We start from the raw sequence: 17,453 nt of genomic DNA on the forward strand, positions 1-17,453 counted from the left end.
AATAAGGTTTTTAAATATCTTTATCGATATATACTAAGAGAATATTCCTTCCCAGCCCAACATCTAAATTTTTTAAAATGCTTCGATTCGAAGTTACCTTTTTTATACATTTTGTACTGATGCCAGTGTTGTTTATGATTATTTGATTCATCTTCAAATGAAAAAGTAGCAATGCAATTTTATAATGTGGCTTTAATTATTTAATATTCTTGTTCACAATTTTCAAATCAACTTATGTTCTATTAATTTTATAGAAAGAGTAAAATAACTTTTAAAACCAATTACCAACTCTATATTGTAACTAAATGCGTTGCAAAAATCGAACAAAATATTTTGATAATTAAAATATGTACATATATGTATGTATACTTTATAAATGTTAAGTCTTCGGTAACATCAAAGAAACCAGTTTGTTATTGTTGACAAGTCAAAAAATAAACATAATATTCTTATATTATTGAATGTATACAAATACAGGAAAACTAGGAGCTTAATATAATGACATAATTATGAAATAACATCTTTTCCGTCGTTGTTGTTTCTAATGTTTGCTACAACTTTTGATGATACCGTGGCTTGAAGTATTATGCAGCAATCAACTTAAAAAAAGAGGAGTACAAAAATATGGGATAAAGTTTAACTTATAATAGCAAAATAACTAAAAACTTACCGCTTTTACGGTTGCCTTTATGAAATCTTTCTTTTCTGTCAAATCAAAATCTGGGTATTTCGCATAAACTTGTTTGCAGACTGTTTTCATAGTTATCTCTTCGAGATTAGCCTCATCCAAAATCTCTTTCACGTAATTGCGAATTTGCTCATCCTGTTAAATAAATAAAATAAATAAACACTCATATTTGCTAAGCATATTCCGTATAAATGTGAGCATATTTTTTTCAAAACAGGCTTGGTTTTCATTAATGTATATGTTAATTTTTATACTCTTTACATAAAATGTACAAGACTATATTAGGTTTGCGGGAGCTGAAAATGTAACAGGCAGAAGGAGGCGTGGCAGACCCCACAAAGTACATATATTCTTGATCAGCATGACGAGACGAGTCGATCTAGCCCTGTCTGTCTGTCTGTCCGTCTGTCCGTATGAACCCAGGTGTTCATCTCAGAGACTATAAGAAGTAGAGACACCAAACTTTGCACAAAGATGCCTTATGTGTGTACACTGTGCAAGTTTGTTTTATTTTTTTGATTTTCCCCCCACTTCTTCCCTATGGGGGTTTTCCCAATTTTCCATTCGTATAATCGCCACCAAATTTTAGTCTCAGATGCCTTATGTGAATACACAGAAAATATGTATTTTGGAATTTCCCTCCCTCCCCCTTCTCCCATGCAAATCGCGATTTTCTCTAACTCCCGTAATTCTTAGAATTTCGAACGCAAATGCCTTTAGTTAGTTATTATATGCCGTATGCCAAGTTTCACTATGATAGACCGATTTAACAAGAAGTTATAGCCATAAATATATTTGCTGCTGCTCAAGCGCTGCCCGCGGCTGTTGTTGATGTTGCTGTTTGGTTGACTGCTAACCTGTTTACACAGACACGAATATACGAGCATATACATACATAGTTGTACACTAACATAGACGCAATTGCTTTGTATATGTGCAATTATACACCCTTTACGTGAGTTCGAATACCAAAAGAGGTAAAATCGATCAAAAATTTTTTTTTTAATTTTCTTACTTTTTTTAATTTCTATAATTATTCTAAACATATGTACAGAGTATTTCAAAGTCGGGACACCCGACTTTAGCTTCTTTACTTGTTTGAATTAATTTTTTTTATGTATTGAGTAATTTGTATTTTATTTAACTAATTAAATAAATGTTTTTAAAATTAATTTTAAAAAACTTTTTTTAATGTTTTCCTTTTCTGTGGGAGCGCGTACAGAGTATTTTATTGTAAGACTTGCTCGACTGTAGCGTTTTCTCTTTTTTGTTTCTGATATGCTTGTGTTCATACATATGGACGGTCCAACAGACCAACCAGGCTTTATCCACTCGGTTTGTCATACTGATCACGAATATATCTATACTGTACGATCTGCCGTACCTTTTTACCCTTTGGATACAAAGTATAAAGTGACATACCCTGTACACACACAAACACGATTAGTAGCACGAATTGACGATGATAAACTCATTATTACCAACGCCACATACAAATACAGGTACAATCAAATACATATAATATAAACATATAATTTAATAGAAAAACGCACCGTAGGAAAAGCCAATTTTCCTTTTTTGTTTAAGGGTTCATCCTCATCGGATTCTTCATCATCTATTAATTCTTTCTTCGAGTGCTTCGGTCGACTAATGCCTGTGGGTTAGTGAGAAAAAATAATTTTTAACTATAAGAGTATAGGATGGAAGTGGCAAACTCACCCTTCCCAAATGACTTGGATTTATTAGTTTTACGATTTTTTGCAGGCGTTGTATGTCTCTTTGTTTTCTTAGGATGCTCGTCCTGTTACAAATAAAGATATCAATATTTTAAAGAATATATATGTTAAAATATCCGTACACATTGCTCATTTAATCTAATTTAAAATTTGGAAATCAAAAAATAAAACAAACTTGCACAGCGTACACACATAAGGCATCTTTCTGCAAAATTTTGTGCCTCTAGCTCTTATAGTCTATGAGATCCAGGTGTTCATACGGACAGACAGACAGACTGGGCTAGATCGACTTGTCTCGTCATGCTGATCAAGAATATATATACTTTGTGGGGTCTGCCACGCCTCCTTCTGCCTGTTACATTTTCAGCTCCCGCAAACCTAATATACTCTTGTTCATTTTATGTACAGAGTATAAATACTTGTATATTAAATTATACAAGGTGCGTTCCAAAACAAACAGGACTTTTTGAATCTAGCGCCCCCTGGTGGCGCTATCTATATGTCGACTGGTGCGTTAGAATCTGCTACCTTTATCGATTGTCTAGTGAGAATTACATGATTTCATCGATCGGAAGTGAAGTTATTGCGTTTTAAGGGTCAGTATGTTTGTGTTATCGGTGCGATAATGAGCTTCGAACAAAAAACCAACATTAAATTTTGTTTTAAAATTGGTAAAACTTTTACCGAAACGTTTCAATTGATGAAACAAGTTTATGGCGATGATTGCCTATCCCGTAACAGAGTGCACGAGTGGTTTCAACGTTTTCAAAGTGGTCGTGAGGACATAAATGACGATCAACATATGAGCCAATCAAAATTCGTGATCACCGAAAATTCCATCGAAACTGTGCGTGAATTCATCAAAAATTAGCCGAAATCATCATTGAAATTGATGGAAATTTATCGCATTTTTACCGAACATTTGGGCTTACAAAGGTGTGTACGGTTTGTTCCGCACAAATTGACTGACGACCAAAAATTGCTTAGAATCGTCTCATCGTTCGACGCTTTTGACCGATTAATTGACCAAAAATCACATTTTAACCATTAACCACTCGCCGTATTCACCTGATATGGCACCGTGCGACTTCTACCTTTTCGGATTTGCCCATGAAAGGAAAGCGTCATGCAGACGTAGAGGCCATTCAAAAGGATTGCAACGGCATATTGGCGGCCATACCGGCCAACGAGCTAAAACACTCGTTCGACATGCTTTTGGATCGTGCAAAAAGCTGTATTGAAGCAGAAGGAGACTATTTTGAATAAAATAAATTGATTTTACCGAAAAACCATTTGTTCTGTTTATTTTTTAAAGTCCTGTTTACTTTGGAACACACCTTGTATAATAAGTAATTTGGTTTGGTGGAATAAAAGTTAGGTGAATTTTCGTAAATGCTATATCGACTCGACTTGTCATCCTGATCAATAATATATATACTTTGTGGGGTCTGCCTTCTCCTTCTGTATGTTACATACATTCGCACAAAACTAATATAGCCTTTCACCCTTTGGGTACAGGTTATAAAAATATTTATTTATTTCTGACAAATATCTGTTAATATCATAAACATAAAACATAACATAACGAAAAAACATATGGGATATGCATTCAGATATTAAAAATAAAAACAATAGAAACAAAAACAAGAGAGAACGCTACAGTCGAGCAAGATCAAAAGTAAAATAGCCTGTACTCTCCACAAAAAAGGAAAAACCAAAATATTAAAAAATAAATATTATTAATTTAAAAAAATTTAATTGATTAATTAAATTAGTACAGAAAATTTATTTAATACATACATAGAAGACATGATTATGTACAGTTTTAACAGCATACATACATTTACATCACGTGTCTATGTGTGTTTATATGCGTATATGTATGCAGCACAAAGTTGAACCAAAGCACCAGAGCAGCAGAGCATGGGCAGTGATTTTGTTTATGGCTGTAACTTTCTTCAGGCTTAACCTATCATGATGAAACTTGGCATACGGACACATAAGCGTAGTGGGTGGTACAGCGATTAAGGCTGAAGGCAGCAAAAAATCTTGTAGGTCTTTACTTCGCCCAACGTTTAATAAAGCCTAGAGTGCCCTTTGCTTTATAAACAAAGGTGGATATGTGATCGTTAAAACAAAGTTTAGCATCAAACAGTACACATGAGACGCTAACAGTGTAAATCCGTTCTTAAGCAATGTTATTTAAATAATATGAAACGAAGTAAAGCTTGCATCGGTGGAACGTCATTAGCTTACATTAAACAAAATTTAGGTCCAACAGATTGCGGGGCCTTGTGATCAAACTGTTAATTATCATGAAACTGAACATCATTATAAGAAAGGCAAAGTTTTACGTCATCGGCATACATTAGGACACGAGAGTGAGTTAAGATGATGGAAGATCATTTATAAAAAGAGTAAACAGTAGAGGACCTAAATGACTACCCTGTCACTACTTTGATAGCTTTTGGTAGTACGCCGTTAAAAATTACACGCTGTGTTCTTCCAAACAAATAACTAGATATCCATACAATAAGACTTTTGGGAAATCCCAAACACCCCAACTTGTGGATTAATAGCCCATGATTGACAGAATCAAAAGCTTTGCTAAAGTCAATGTAGACAACATCCGTCTGGCACTTAGCTAAAAACCCATTCAATACAAACGATGAGAACTCGAGGAGATTCGTTGAGGTAGAGCGGCGTTTCATAAATCCATGTTGGAACGGGGAAATTATGGACCTGCAATGATGTTGTAACTGGGGGGTCATCATTTTTTTTTAGAGTTAACAAAAATTGCTTTGGGTCTTGAGTAAAATTAAGTCTGCATCGTGTTAAGTACTTGGCATAACATTGATTATTTTATATTAGAAACTGAGAACGAATTTGTAAAAATCGGAGTTGGACCTGAAGTTTTTAAAACGCTTATATAACCTGGACTTAATAGGCACACGACGCGATGGCCGTAGAGTACAAATAGGAACGCAAGCGTCAAGCGCAAAGTTAAGAGCACCATAAAATATATTAATTGTGCTCTTAATGTCCATATCGTTACACGCATATAAATGAGACCAATCTAACTGTGCTAAAATACAATCTATATATATAAAAGTTTGTCCTGACTGACTGACTGACTGATTGGTGATCAACGCACAGCCCAAACGGTAAAAGCTAGGAAGCTGAAATTTGGACTCAAGTATCCTTTCATAGTGTAGGCTGGCGATAAGAAGGGATTTCTCCAAAGGGGGTAAATCGAGCTCCAAAGTTTGTATGAAAAATCTACAATTTACATCTGATTAACTTCAAACTTAGTTTGTATACTCCCAGAAAAAGTCCAAGAAAAACTGCATACTTGGTTTCTTTAAGATTTTTCTTGGGGACTGAAATATAGGAGTTTTCCTGTAAAAAAAAATGTTGGGGCACAAAAGGAAACCGCGTCAACAGCCCACAGCCCAAACGGTAAAAGCTAGGAAGCTGAAATTTGGGCTCAAGTATCCTATCATAGTGTAGGTGACCACTAAGAAGGGATTTTGGAAAATTCGAGCTCCAAAGTTTGTTTGAAAAATCTTCAGTTTACCACCAATCAACTTTAAATTGGATTTTTAAATTCTGTAAAAGAATACAAACAAAACTGCATACTCGGATTTTCGATTTGTGGTGGAGCTTGAATTATTGGGGTTTTAATATTTATTCACCTTTTCAAATGAAAAGTTTGTGTTATACATGTTTTCCGATCGATTCCAAATTTGGGGACTGTAATATACGTAACTAAATCTACAACTTTGCATTCAAGGATTTTCAAAATATGCATTTTACAAAAGCAGGCAGAACAAACAATACACAATTTCAAACAGTTGGGGACAACTAGGTATACACACACACATACAAGCAGCTGTTCGTGTAGTTGCGTGCAATTGATTGAAATAGCCAAAGCAAAATCTGAGGCACTAATGTGTGAATGTACACACATACATATGTACACATCTATGTACATGTACACATATATGTATGTATGTATGTATGTTCATTCGTCTTGCACTGACAGAGCAAGAAATGTTAATTAATTAAAAAATTATTTAACATTTTTAAAAGTAATTTTTTCGTTGTTTAGTACATTTGGCATTAGGGTTTTCATTAGTAACTTTATGCAGAAACAACAAATTACAAATAACGCAAATATCAAATAGTTGGGAACATCATATACACACACTCACACACAGAACAAGCAACAGTTCGTGTCTATGTGTGCGGTTCTCTACGTACGGTTGAAAAAGTAAATAGAAACATGCATGCACATGTACATACATATGTATGTATGTATGTATGTATGTATGTATGTATGTATACATTGGACCATCGAGCACTGTTGTTTGATTGTAATAAATAATGTTCTATGGTTTTAAATCAAATTTTTAAATCGAAAAACAACAACAACTTCAAGTCATTGGCTCGCGCTTCTTCTTTCGTTTTGATCATTTACGCCTGTTAATTTCAAAGGCAAAATTCCAAAAGTTTACAGTTATCGTCGCTAGGCAACGACTGCGTAAGCGATAGTAAAGCAGAAACCGAAAGCGGCCCTACACATATTCTGCTTCGCGTTGCGGGCAGAGGTACTTATGTATGTTTGTATATGATTTGTTCTAATTAATCTCAATAAATTATAAGATGTTATTATTTAAATTTTCAGTAATTTGCATTCATACTTCGATGGAATTATTGATTGTATCGACGGATCGAGATTTTGATGCTCTAGCACATAGAGCATCCGACACATGCCCATCTCTAGCATCTCAGCTGATCACATATTTACAGCGACTTACCGTTTTAGTGTTAGCTAACAACGCTACAAATGTATCCTGAACAAATCTAAGAGTCATTTACCGTTAAGCCTATTTTGTGAGTGTATTCATGCGATTTACAAAAGCAGAAACACACCTTTTACATTCACAACAATCATATTTGGAATTGAAGACACAAATTAATGTTGAATTAAAAAATGTAATACATAATTCTATATGTCTGTATATATGTATATAGGCGGATAACGCCTGCATGAAAAATTTAAATGTATGTACATATCTGCGTTGCCGAACGCTCCAATTTTGGCGGGACGTCCCGATTTATAAATCAAAATCAAATGTCCCGCGTCGGACTTTTCGGGGACAACGTGCTGAGGAAGCACACAGTTCAGTCAGGACTGGCAGCCCGTCCGGTGCGTAACGAAGATATGTACATATGTATGTATGTACGTATAACGATAGATAGTACTTATTGTACTATATTTGCTATTTGGAAAATGAACTCTTTAAAAAACTTTAGAGAGCGTCGAAAGAAGAATATCATATAGTAAATAAACTTACTTGTATAATTATAAGCACATTTTACTTAGCCCAGCAAAGACGGGCAAGACCTGCTAGTATTGTATATGAGCAAACATATTAGATCGGTATTAAGGGAACACCACGGACCTTTGAGTCGACTAGAAATGACTTAATTTCAACAAGAAAGGAATGCTAAAGTCGAGCAACCTCAACCTTAAATACATTAATTAAAATTAATTAATTAAATTATTTAATTTAATTAAATACAAAATATTCAATATATTTATACAAAAGTGCAGACATGTTCATGTACTGTTTCAACAGCATACATTTACATCAGAATCGTGTCTCTGCGTGTTTATATGCGTGTATGTATGCAGCACAAAGTTGAAGCCAAGCAGCAGCAGCAGCAACAACAGCTGCGGGCAGAGCTGCAGACAGCGCATGGGTCAATTCAATTGACCGATCATGATGAAACTTAACATACGGACACATAATCACTAACTGTATATATATGCAAAATTTGAGTTCCAAATTCCAAGAATTACAGGAGTTATGAAAAACATGAATTGCGGGGGAGTGGGGGGGTATCAGAAAAAAAACACAAATTCGTCCTTTCTCGAACGTAGGAGAATCTGGATACCAAGTTTGGTTATTTTTGCTCTTGACCTTGCTGAGATCCTTGCGTTCATACAGACGGACGGACGGACAGAAGGACATGGCTATATCGACTCGGCTTGTCACCCTGATCAATAATACTTGTATATATACTTTGTGGGGTCTGCCACGCCTCTTTCTGTGTGTTACATGCACACTCTCACAAAACTAATATACCCTTTTACCCTTTGGGTACAGGGTGTCAGAAAAAGAAAATACATATATTGAATTATCAAAAGATGTGCAAACATACATATAAACGTATATGTATTTTTATTTGTTCAATACACCAGTTTTACAAATTTTACTAGATTTTGAAACCCTTAAATGTACATATTAAATTAAATAAAATATTTTTAAACAAATATTTTAAAATTAATTTGATTTAAATGCCAACTGATTTTTACCAAATATTTTTAAATTAATATGCAAGTCAATCAAACAAAAATAGGAAATAGTCGTTCAACAAAATTGCTTGTGCATAAATACAAGTTGAGGTAGGTCATGACAATGTCATACTTACATATGTATGTGCGTGTGCTTTTATAGGCATTACTAGCAGGTATTGCCCGTCTTAACCCGACTCAATATAATGTTTCAAATTGTATGTATTTATTTTGTGTGTGCATAACCTACCCATATGTTTTCACCTTATAAGTTACCAGTAGGAAGGGATTTAAGGTATTTAAATGAACATTTTCTGTTCTTGACAAAAAATTGTTCAGTAGTCCGTTACATTTTTGTTCTTGACAAACTATTTCGTTAAACAAACATGACCACTATAACTAATATTTTTTAAAGCTCGTTTTCCCCCCTTTGGAGCTAGAATTTTCCAAAAGCCTTTCTTAGTGTGCTCCTACACTATGGTGGATACTATGAAAGGATACTTGAGTCCAAATTTCATCTTTTACCGTTTGGGCCGTGCGTTGATCACCAATTAGTCAGGACAAACTGTTTTATATATAGAGATAACGCAATGTTTTAAGATAGACTATGTTCAAAAAAGGGGAATAATTATAAGGGGAATAATTATAAGGGTATATCCTAATTTTAAATTCACATTTGAGTCTTTTCGTGCCATATTGAGTCAATACGGTCACGCACAAACTCGGAATATGAAACACGGCACGATCAAAAAGCACTGACAATTCCCATCTCAATTTGCTAGAGTAAAACTTTCGATAGTTGAAGCCACCGATACCATCAAAATATCGAAGTTTGAATGCAATAAGCAGAATATTTAAATAATAAAATCTAATTATTTATTGAGATCAATAAGAACAAATCAGAATAAGAACGAAGCAGAATATGCGTAGCTCCGTTATTCGGTTTCTGCTTTACTATCGCTTACGCAGTCGTTGCCTAGCGACGGTAACTGTAAACTTTTGGCGTTTTGTCTTTGCAATTAACATTAAATGGTCAAAACGAAAGAAGAAGAGCGAGCCAATGACTTGCAGTTGTTGTTGTTTTTAGAGCATTATTTTTTTTTACAATCAAACAACTGTGTTCGATTGCCCAATGTACACATTAATACGAATGTACATACATGCTATATCCATACACAGGCATACATACATACATATGTACATATGTTTCTCTTTACTTTTTCAACCGTACGTAGAGAACCGCACACATAGACACGAACTGTTGCTTGTTGTCTGTGTGAGTGTGTGTATGTGATGTCCCCAACTATTTTATATTTGACACGAACTGTGAAACGAACTGAAAATCCTTGAATGCAAAGTTGTAGATTTAGTTACGTAGATTACATTACCCAAATTTTAAATCGATCGGACTAAATTTATAACACAAACTTTCCATTTGAAATAGTGAATAAATATTAAAACCCCAATAATTCAGGCTCCAACACAAATCTAAGTGTGCAGTTTTGTTTGTATTCTTTAATTGATTTTAGAAACTAAGTTTTAAGTCGATCGGTAGAAAAATGCGGATTTTTCAAACAAACTTTGGAGCTCGTTTTCCTCCCTTTGGAGCTCGAAAAACCCTTCTTAGTGAGCACCTATATTATGACAGGATACTTGAGCCTAAATTTCAGTTTCCTTACTTTTACCGTTTGGGCTGTGGGGTGTTGATTGTGTTGCAATTTTTCCACGGAAAACCCCCCCTTTTTCATGCCCCAGGAAAAATGGTGAAAAATGAAGTTTATCTTGTATTCTTTTTGAGAGTATACAAACTAAGTTTGAAGTTAATTGGATGAAAATTGTAGATTTTTCATACAAACGTTGGAGCCCGTTTCCCCCCTTTGGGGTTCGAATTTTCCATTTTTGCAAATAGCTTTTCGTTTACCGAATTTTCCACCGGAAAATTATTCAGGCCGCACGAAAAATATTGAAAATCCAAGTATAGAGTTTTTTTTTTGTATTCTTTGTGAGAGTATACAAACTAAGTTTGAAGTTAATCGGAGCTCGTTTTCCGCCCTTTGGAGCTCGAATTTTCCGAAACCCCTTCTTAGTGCTCACTTTCACTATAAGAGGGATCTTCGGTCCAAATTTCAGCTTCCTAGCTCTTACCGTTTGGGCTGTGCGTTGATTGCCAATCAGTCAGTCAGGACAAACTGTTTCATATATATAGAGATGTATATGGCTGCATGAAAAATTTAAATGTACATATGTACATATCAACGTTGCCGAACGCTCCAATTTTGGCGGGACGTCCCGATTTATAAATCAAAATTAAATGTCCCGCATGGGACTTTTCGAGGATAACTCGACCGTGCGTACAACATGCTGAGGAAGCACACAGTTAAGTCAGGACTGGCAGTCCGCCCGGTGCGTAACGAAGATATATACATATGTTTGTATGTATGTACGTATAACCATATTCTAACGCAACAGTCGACATATAGATAGCGCCACCAGGGGCGCTAGATTCAAAAAGTCCTGTTTACTTTGGAACGCACCTTGTATGAATGGCACAAACACAAATTCAAAGAAATTAGCAAAAATGTTTTTAATCGATTTAAAACGAAGATTTTATTCACAAAATTCGGGAATGGATATGTTTTGACTCTATTTTAGAATTTCAACACGTCACCACTAAAAGTTGAATTTTTTGATCAAGGATAAGGGCACAGTCGATGAGAAAAAAAATTTGTTTTTGTTGTTCGTATAAAAGAGCACCGAAATGTGAATACACTGATAGTAAGAGACAACAAAAGTCACTTGTTCACTGCACATGGAGGTTTAGCGTTTGTTAGACACAATCGATTATGCAAAGCATTCGCTGGCAATCAGTCACCATGTGTAAACCATATGTGTAAACTTAATAAAGTTGTACTTTGGCAAAAAGTTCAGATATTTTAAAGAACGATAAATAACAGAGCTCAAAATAAACACGACCGATTTCAACAGGGTTGCCAGAATATGAATATACTAATTGTTTATTCGCACACGTGTGTTACTGCGAATCGGCAGAACGATCCTGGTCCTGACGATTTTAGCCAAAGGATGCTTGTTGTCCTTCTGTTGATCAAGGCGGGATCCCAGTGGTCCGGTTTGATATTTGGCTGGACACTCGTGGTCCGTTTAATTAAAGGCACTTGTGGCCTTGCTGCTTCAGTGGACCTTCGTCGTCCAGTAGGTGCGAGTAGCACCGTTGTCCTGGTTGCGCTTGAGTGAAACGACGCAGGAAGTTTGCAGTGACCAAGGATACCGGATGGTGTGATAAAAGATCAGCGGTTCCCGTATTGACCCAAAGTATTTACATTTACCGTTTCTATACCATTGCCCAATACTTCTTAATCGAATGTAAGTTGACCCCGCACAGCTACGTAAACTAATCTGATGGTGGTTTCACAATAATGAGGTGCAAGCATTGATCCTGAGCTTAAGTATGCTGATGTCAGCTTAGATTGACCTATATGTGTTGCCAAGATATTTAATTGAATGTCTGTTTGCGTCGCGTTGATGACGCAACACTAATTACGAGTACATTAGTATTTAGTACTTCCACCTTTGTTTGCAATAATTTCAAAGATTCGATTTTTAATGACTTATAATAATTTTCCAGGACTGCAATCGATTTAATACCTAGGATTTCTTTATGGAGTCAATTAGTCTCTCAGTACCACTGAATTGTCTCCCTCCCTCGTATACTTTTCGAGACAACCATCCCCAAATGATTTCGATAAAATTCAGATCAGGTGAATATGGCGGCCACTCGAGCAACTCAACATTTTGGTCCTTGATCCACTGTTTTACAACTCTTGCGGTATGAATGGGAGCGCACTCCACACTATTTCGTCGCCTACACAACTGTGTTTTCGACTCAAAACACATTCTTCCTTTCGTAGGTCATGATAGTAGAAATCCATCATTTGTAGCCATCCGGTCCATCCAGGCTGAACTTTTATCATCGGAAAAAATTACATTCTTCCATTGCTTGTCCCAGGTCATGTGTTTTCTGGCAAATCGTAGGCGGCACCTTACGTGTGCCATTGAGAGGTGGTTTTCTTTTTATTTTTAGCCTCTTCAAATGCTTGGCACTCGGAATAATGCATTTTACCGTTGCTAAACTTGCGCTAACCCCGCATTCTTCCCTGATTTTGGCCGCAGAACCTTAGGAATTAGACGCGGTTCTAAGAATTAGTCTCCTTTCAGCTCGAGTTGTCGCATGCGGAGACCCTTCTTTCATATATTTGCCGTGAGATTCTTCATTGCGCACAAATTTACCAATAACATTTTGACTTCTTCAGATTTTCAGTGCGAATTCGCGCTGATTTAGGCCGGAATTATTTGATTAATTGACCCTTTTCAAAGTCATTTAATTGTTTTCCACGACCCATTCTACAAAAAAAACCGGCGGTAAATACTTCTAATTTTAATAGAAAACAAGATAGAACGCTACAGTCGAGCAAGCCCGACAGTAAAATAGCCTGTACTCTCCACAAAAAAGAAAAATTAAAAAAAAAATTAAATTATTAAAAAAAATGAATGAATGAATGAATTAATTAATTAAATTAAATTAGAATACATGTTTATGTTCAGTTTTAACAGCATACATTTACATCACGTACCTATGCGTGTTTATATGCGTGTATGTATGCAGCACAAAGTTGAACCAAAGCAGCAACAACAACAACAGCTGCGGGCAACGCTGCCGACAGAGCTGCAGGACACATTAGTACTAACTGGATGTACCTACCAAAATTTATTTCAAAATTCCGAGAATTACGGAAGTTATAAGAAAAAACATGAATTGCGGGAGAGTGGGGGGGTGCATCGAAAAAAAACTCAAACTCGTACTTTCTCGGTCTTAGGAGAATATGGAAACCAAGTTTGGTTATTCTAGCTCTTATACTTTCTGAGATCCTTGCGTTCATACGGACAGACGGACGGACGGACAAAGCTATATCCACTCGGCTTCTCATCCTGATCAAGAATATATATACTTTGTGGGGTCTGCCGCGCCTCCTTCTGTGTGTTACATACATGCGCACAAAACTAGTATAGCCTTGCACCCTTTGGGTACAGGCTATAAAAAGTTGGCACCATTTACTTCACGCTGTCGATCACAATGTAAAACTGAAGTTGTGAACCTATTTTGATGAGCCAAAAATATGCAGCGTTTTTAGCGAATGTAAAACGAAAGCAAAATTCCTAAAGTATGGTATGAAAAATCCAGTTACTGACACCGCAATCAGACACATAATCACTAACGGGATGTAGTTACAAAATTTTACTTCGAAATTCCAAAAATTACATGAGTTATGGAAAAAATACGAAAATACGAACTCAAACTCATACTTTCTCGGTATTAGGAGAATCTAGATACCAAGTTTGATTATTTTAGCTCATATACTTTCTGAGTTCATATACTTTTGCGTTCATATGGACAGACGGACATGGCTATATCGACTCGTCTTACTGACCAATAATATATTTCCTTTGCGGGGTCTGACACGCATCCTTTTATGCGTTACATACATTCGAATAAAACTAGTATACCCTTTTACCCTTTGGGTACAGGGTATACAAAAAATGTATGTGCAGTACAAGCCGAAATATTGGACGAAATTTTAGCAGCTTTCTTGGAACCTATTCTGTTGAACGGCTTGTGTACTTGTAAATATGTATGTATGTGTGCAGAGGAGTTGGGCACGGGCCGTGTTTTTTGTCGTGGCACTTGGTGCCACACGTGGGCCCGCGTGTTCGTGTTGCAAATTCCGATTTCGTGCGTGTTCGTGTTGAGCCAAAAAGGAACGACAAAACATGCACGACGAAACACGAACATAACCCAAAATAGAATGAACTACTAAAGTAATAGAAAAAAACGAATGTTAGGTAAATAATCGAAATATATCGATAATTCGATCACTTTCAAGCGTTTGTTCATATTAAGAACACAAGCTGTACACGTTTTTAGACAATTCATGTAACGATGTCCCAACAAGAAAGGAATGCTAAAGTCGAGCAGGCTCAACTCTTAAATACCCTGTACCACCCCACAAAAAAGTAACTTAATTAATTAATTAATTTAATTAAATAAATTAACTTAATTAATTTAATTAACTAAATTAAATATAAAATATTCTATGCATGCATACATATACATTTACATCAGAATCGTGCCTTATACGTGTTTGTGTACTTGTACATATGTATGTTTGTGTGCATTGGGCCTGGTTATATGGCTATAACTTTCTTTCCGATCATTCTATCATAATGAAACTTGGTATACGGATATATAATTACTAACCTAATGTGACTACCAAATTTTAGTTCAAAATTGCAAGAATTACGGGAGTTATAGAAAATCGTTAATAAGGGGGGAGTGGGGGGGTGGATCACAAAAAATGAACAAACTCGTCCTTTCTCGGTCTCAGGAGAATCTGTATACCAAGTTTGGTTATTCTAGCTCTTATACTTTCGGAGATCCTTGCGTTCATACAGACAGACAGACGGACAGACGGCTCGACTCGACTCGGCTTGTCATGCTGATCAACAATATATATACTTTGTGGGGTCTACCAAGCCTCCTTCTGTGTGTTCCATGTGCACTCGCACAAAACTAATATACCCTTGTACCCTTTGGGTAAAGTAAAATTGCAAGATGCAATCTGTAATAATGATCCGCGTTGCAAGTTAATTACGCCCGAAAAAAGAAAAGGCGTGGTGTGGAAAACGTTTGCACAAATTGAGTACAACAATAATCTGGAGGAATTTGTTTGCTGCAGCAAATGTAAAGCTATTTTTGCTTACACGTCGAAAACTGGAACAGGCACACTTCTGCGACACAAGTGCGCAAGGCCCATTTCACCTACACAATCAACCCTCAACGTATTTTCTAAAAAGTTTGTGCCGAATCATGTGCTTGAAAATCTTGCCAGAAAACAGCTGATGTTTGTGACAAAAGACTTGCGGCCACTCTCAGTTACAGAAGAATCGTGTATCACTTAACCTCTCAAATATAACCACGTGCATTTATACATACATAATATTAACGTTTTCAGGTATTGGATTAAAGGAGTATGCACAAGCAATACTTAACATTGGAGCGAAATATGGAACACAATTGATTGTATCAAGAAAAACATTATCAACAAAATTCTTGTCTGCGACATATGATAATATTAAGGCTAAGCTTAAGATTGACCTCGCTAAGCAGCAGTTGGCATTTACCACCGACCTTTGGACAGATATATATACACAGCGGACTTTCATATGTCTTAGTGTCCACTATATTACAGATTCATTTGAACTTAAAGTTGCTATGTTAGGTGTAAAAGAATTTGTACTTTCTAAAACAGGATCTAACATTTTGGAACAAGTTAACTCTATACTTGATGAATATGTGCTACGAAACAGTCTTAAGAGTAGTGTCGTAGTAACAGACAATGGTTCAAAAGTTGTTTCCGCATTTAGCCACCACAAAAGGCTTTCTTGTGCATATCACAATCTTAATTTAGTTATGCATGACATATTCGAAAAACAAGAAGTCAGTAAAATTGACTTACTAATTGATAGCTCCAAAAAATTGATAAAATATTTTAAACATTCAGAGCTTAATTGCAAGCTGAGCAAAACTTTAAAACAGGAAGTGAGCACAAGATGGAATTCAATCTATATTATGCTAAATAGCAGTTATGATGTTAAATCAGAAATCTAGCATTTGTTACTGGAACAAAATGAATTAAAACGTATTTCAGAGATTGACTTTGACCTGATGCATGACCTTGTGAATTTTCTCAGGCCATTTAAAGTATGCTCAGAGAAGCTTAGTTCTGAAAAGGAATCAACAATTGTCATATTTGCGTTGTGGTCTGAAAAGCTTAAGAACCACTGCGACGCTGTTGTAACAAAACTAAAGAATCTGACCTTAACTTCTTTAAAAAAACGTTTTGAACTAACCACAGTTCATTTATTGGGATTATTTTTGAATCCACCTTTTAAGGAAATGAACTTTTTAAGTTCCGATAAAAAGGGGCACGTCATTCTGACACTAAAATCGATGCTAGCTGAAATAAATGATAGCTTAAATAACGAATTAGCATTTGAAACAGAAAACGAAGCACCTAATAGTCAACGACTTTTCTGAATGATTTTCAAGAATGGATATTTAAATAGATGACTATATAAGTAGTGTTGTTGATCCAGGAATTTGTGTGCTAACCTTCTGGAAAAATGCAACAAATTTTGAAATGCTCAGGCAATTATCAAGACATATACTCAATATCCCTGTCAGCTCTGCAACAAGCGAACGAGTTTTTTCCACTTCTGGACATATTTTAAATGAGCGACGAACTCGGCTTCTTACCTCAAATATTGATAAGATAATCTTTCTTAATAAAAATTTGTAATGCATACATATATATATATATATATATATATATACATATAATTTGGAAATAGGAAATCATGAATAGCGGGGGAGTGGGTCAAAGTGGGTCATTGATATGGCTATATCGACACTCTTTTCAGCCTGATCAAAAATATATGTACTTTGTGGGGTCTGCCACGCCTCCTTCTGTGTGTTACATACATTCGCACAAAACTAGTATACACTTTGGGTATACCTTTGGGTACAGGGTAT

General features: G+C 35.7%; 1 protein-coding gene across 2 annotated transcripts in view; it reads right to left on the reverse strand.

The window, feature by feature from the left end:
* Positions 1-435: 435 nt before the first annotated feature.
* The window catches only part of LOC115624967 (protein DEK), a 44,596-nt gene continuing 27,578 nt past the window's right edge, over positions 436-17,453 (reverse strand). For both annotated transcript variants that reach the window (XM_030519829.1, XM_030519820.1), the window contains exons 8-11: positions 2,408-2,489; positions 2,242-2,342; positions 671-823; positions 436-599 (exon numbers count right to left, since the gene is read on the reverse strand). In XM_030519829.1, coding sequence (XP_030375689.1) covers positions 585-599; positions 671-823; positions 2,242-2,342; positions 2,408-2,489 — 351 coding nt within the window. In that variant the 3' untranslated portion in view covers positions 436-584. The remainder of the gene's footprint in view (positions 600-670; positions 824-2,241; positions 2,343-2,407; positions 2,490-17,453) is intronic.

Source organism: Scaptodrosophila lebanonensis, unplaced genomic scaffold, assembly GCF_003285725.1.
Source record: "Scaptodrosophila lebanonensis strain 11010-0011.00,11010-0021.00 unplaced genomic scaffold, SlebRS2 tig00000001-arrow-pilon, whole genome shotgun sequence".
Lineage (NCBI taxonomy): Eukaryota > Metazoa > Arthropoda > Insecta > Diptera > Drosophilidae > Scaptodrosophila > Scaptodrosophila lebanonensis.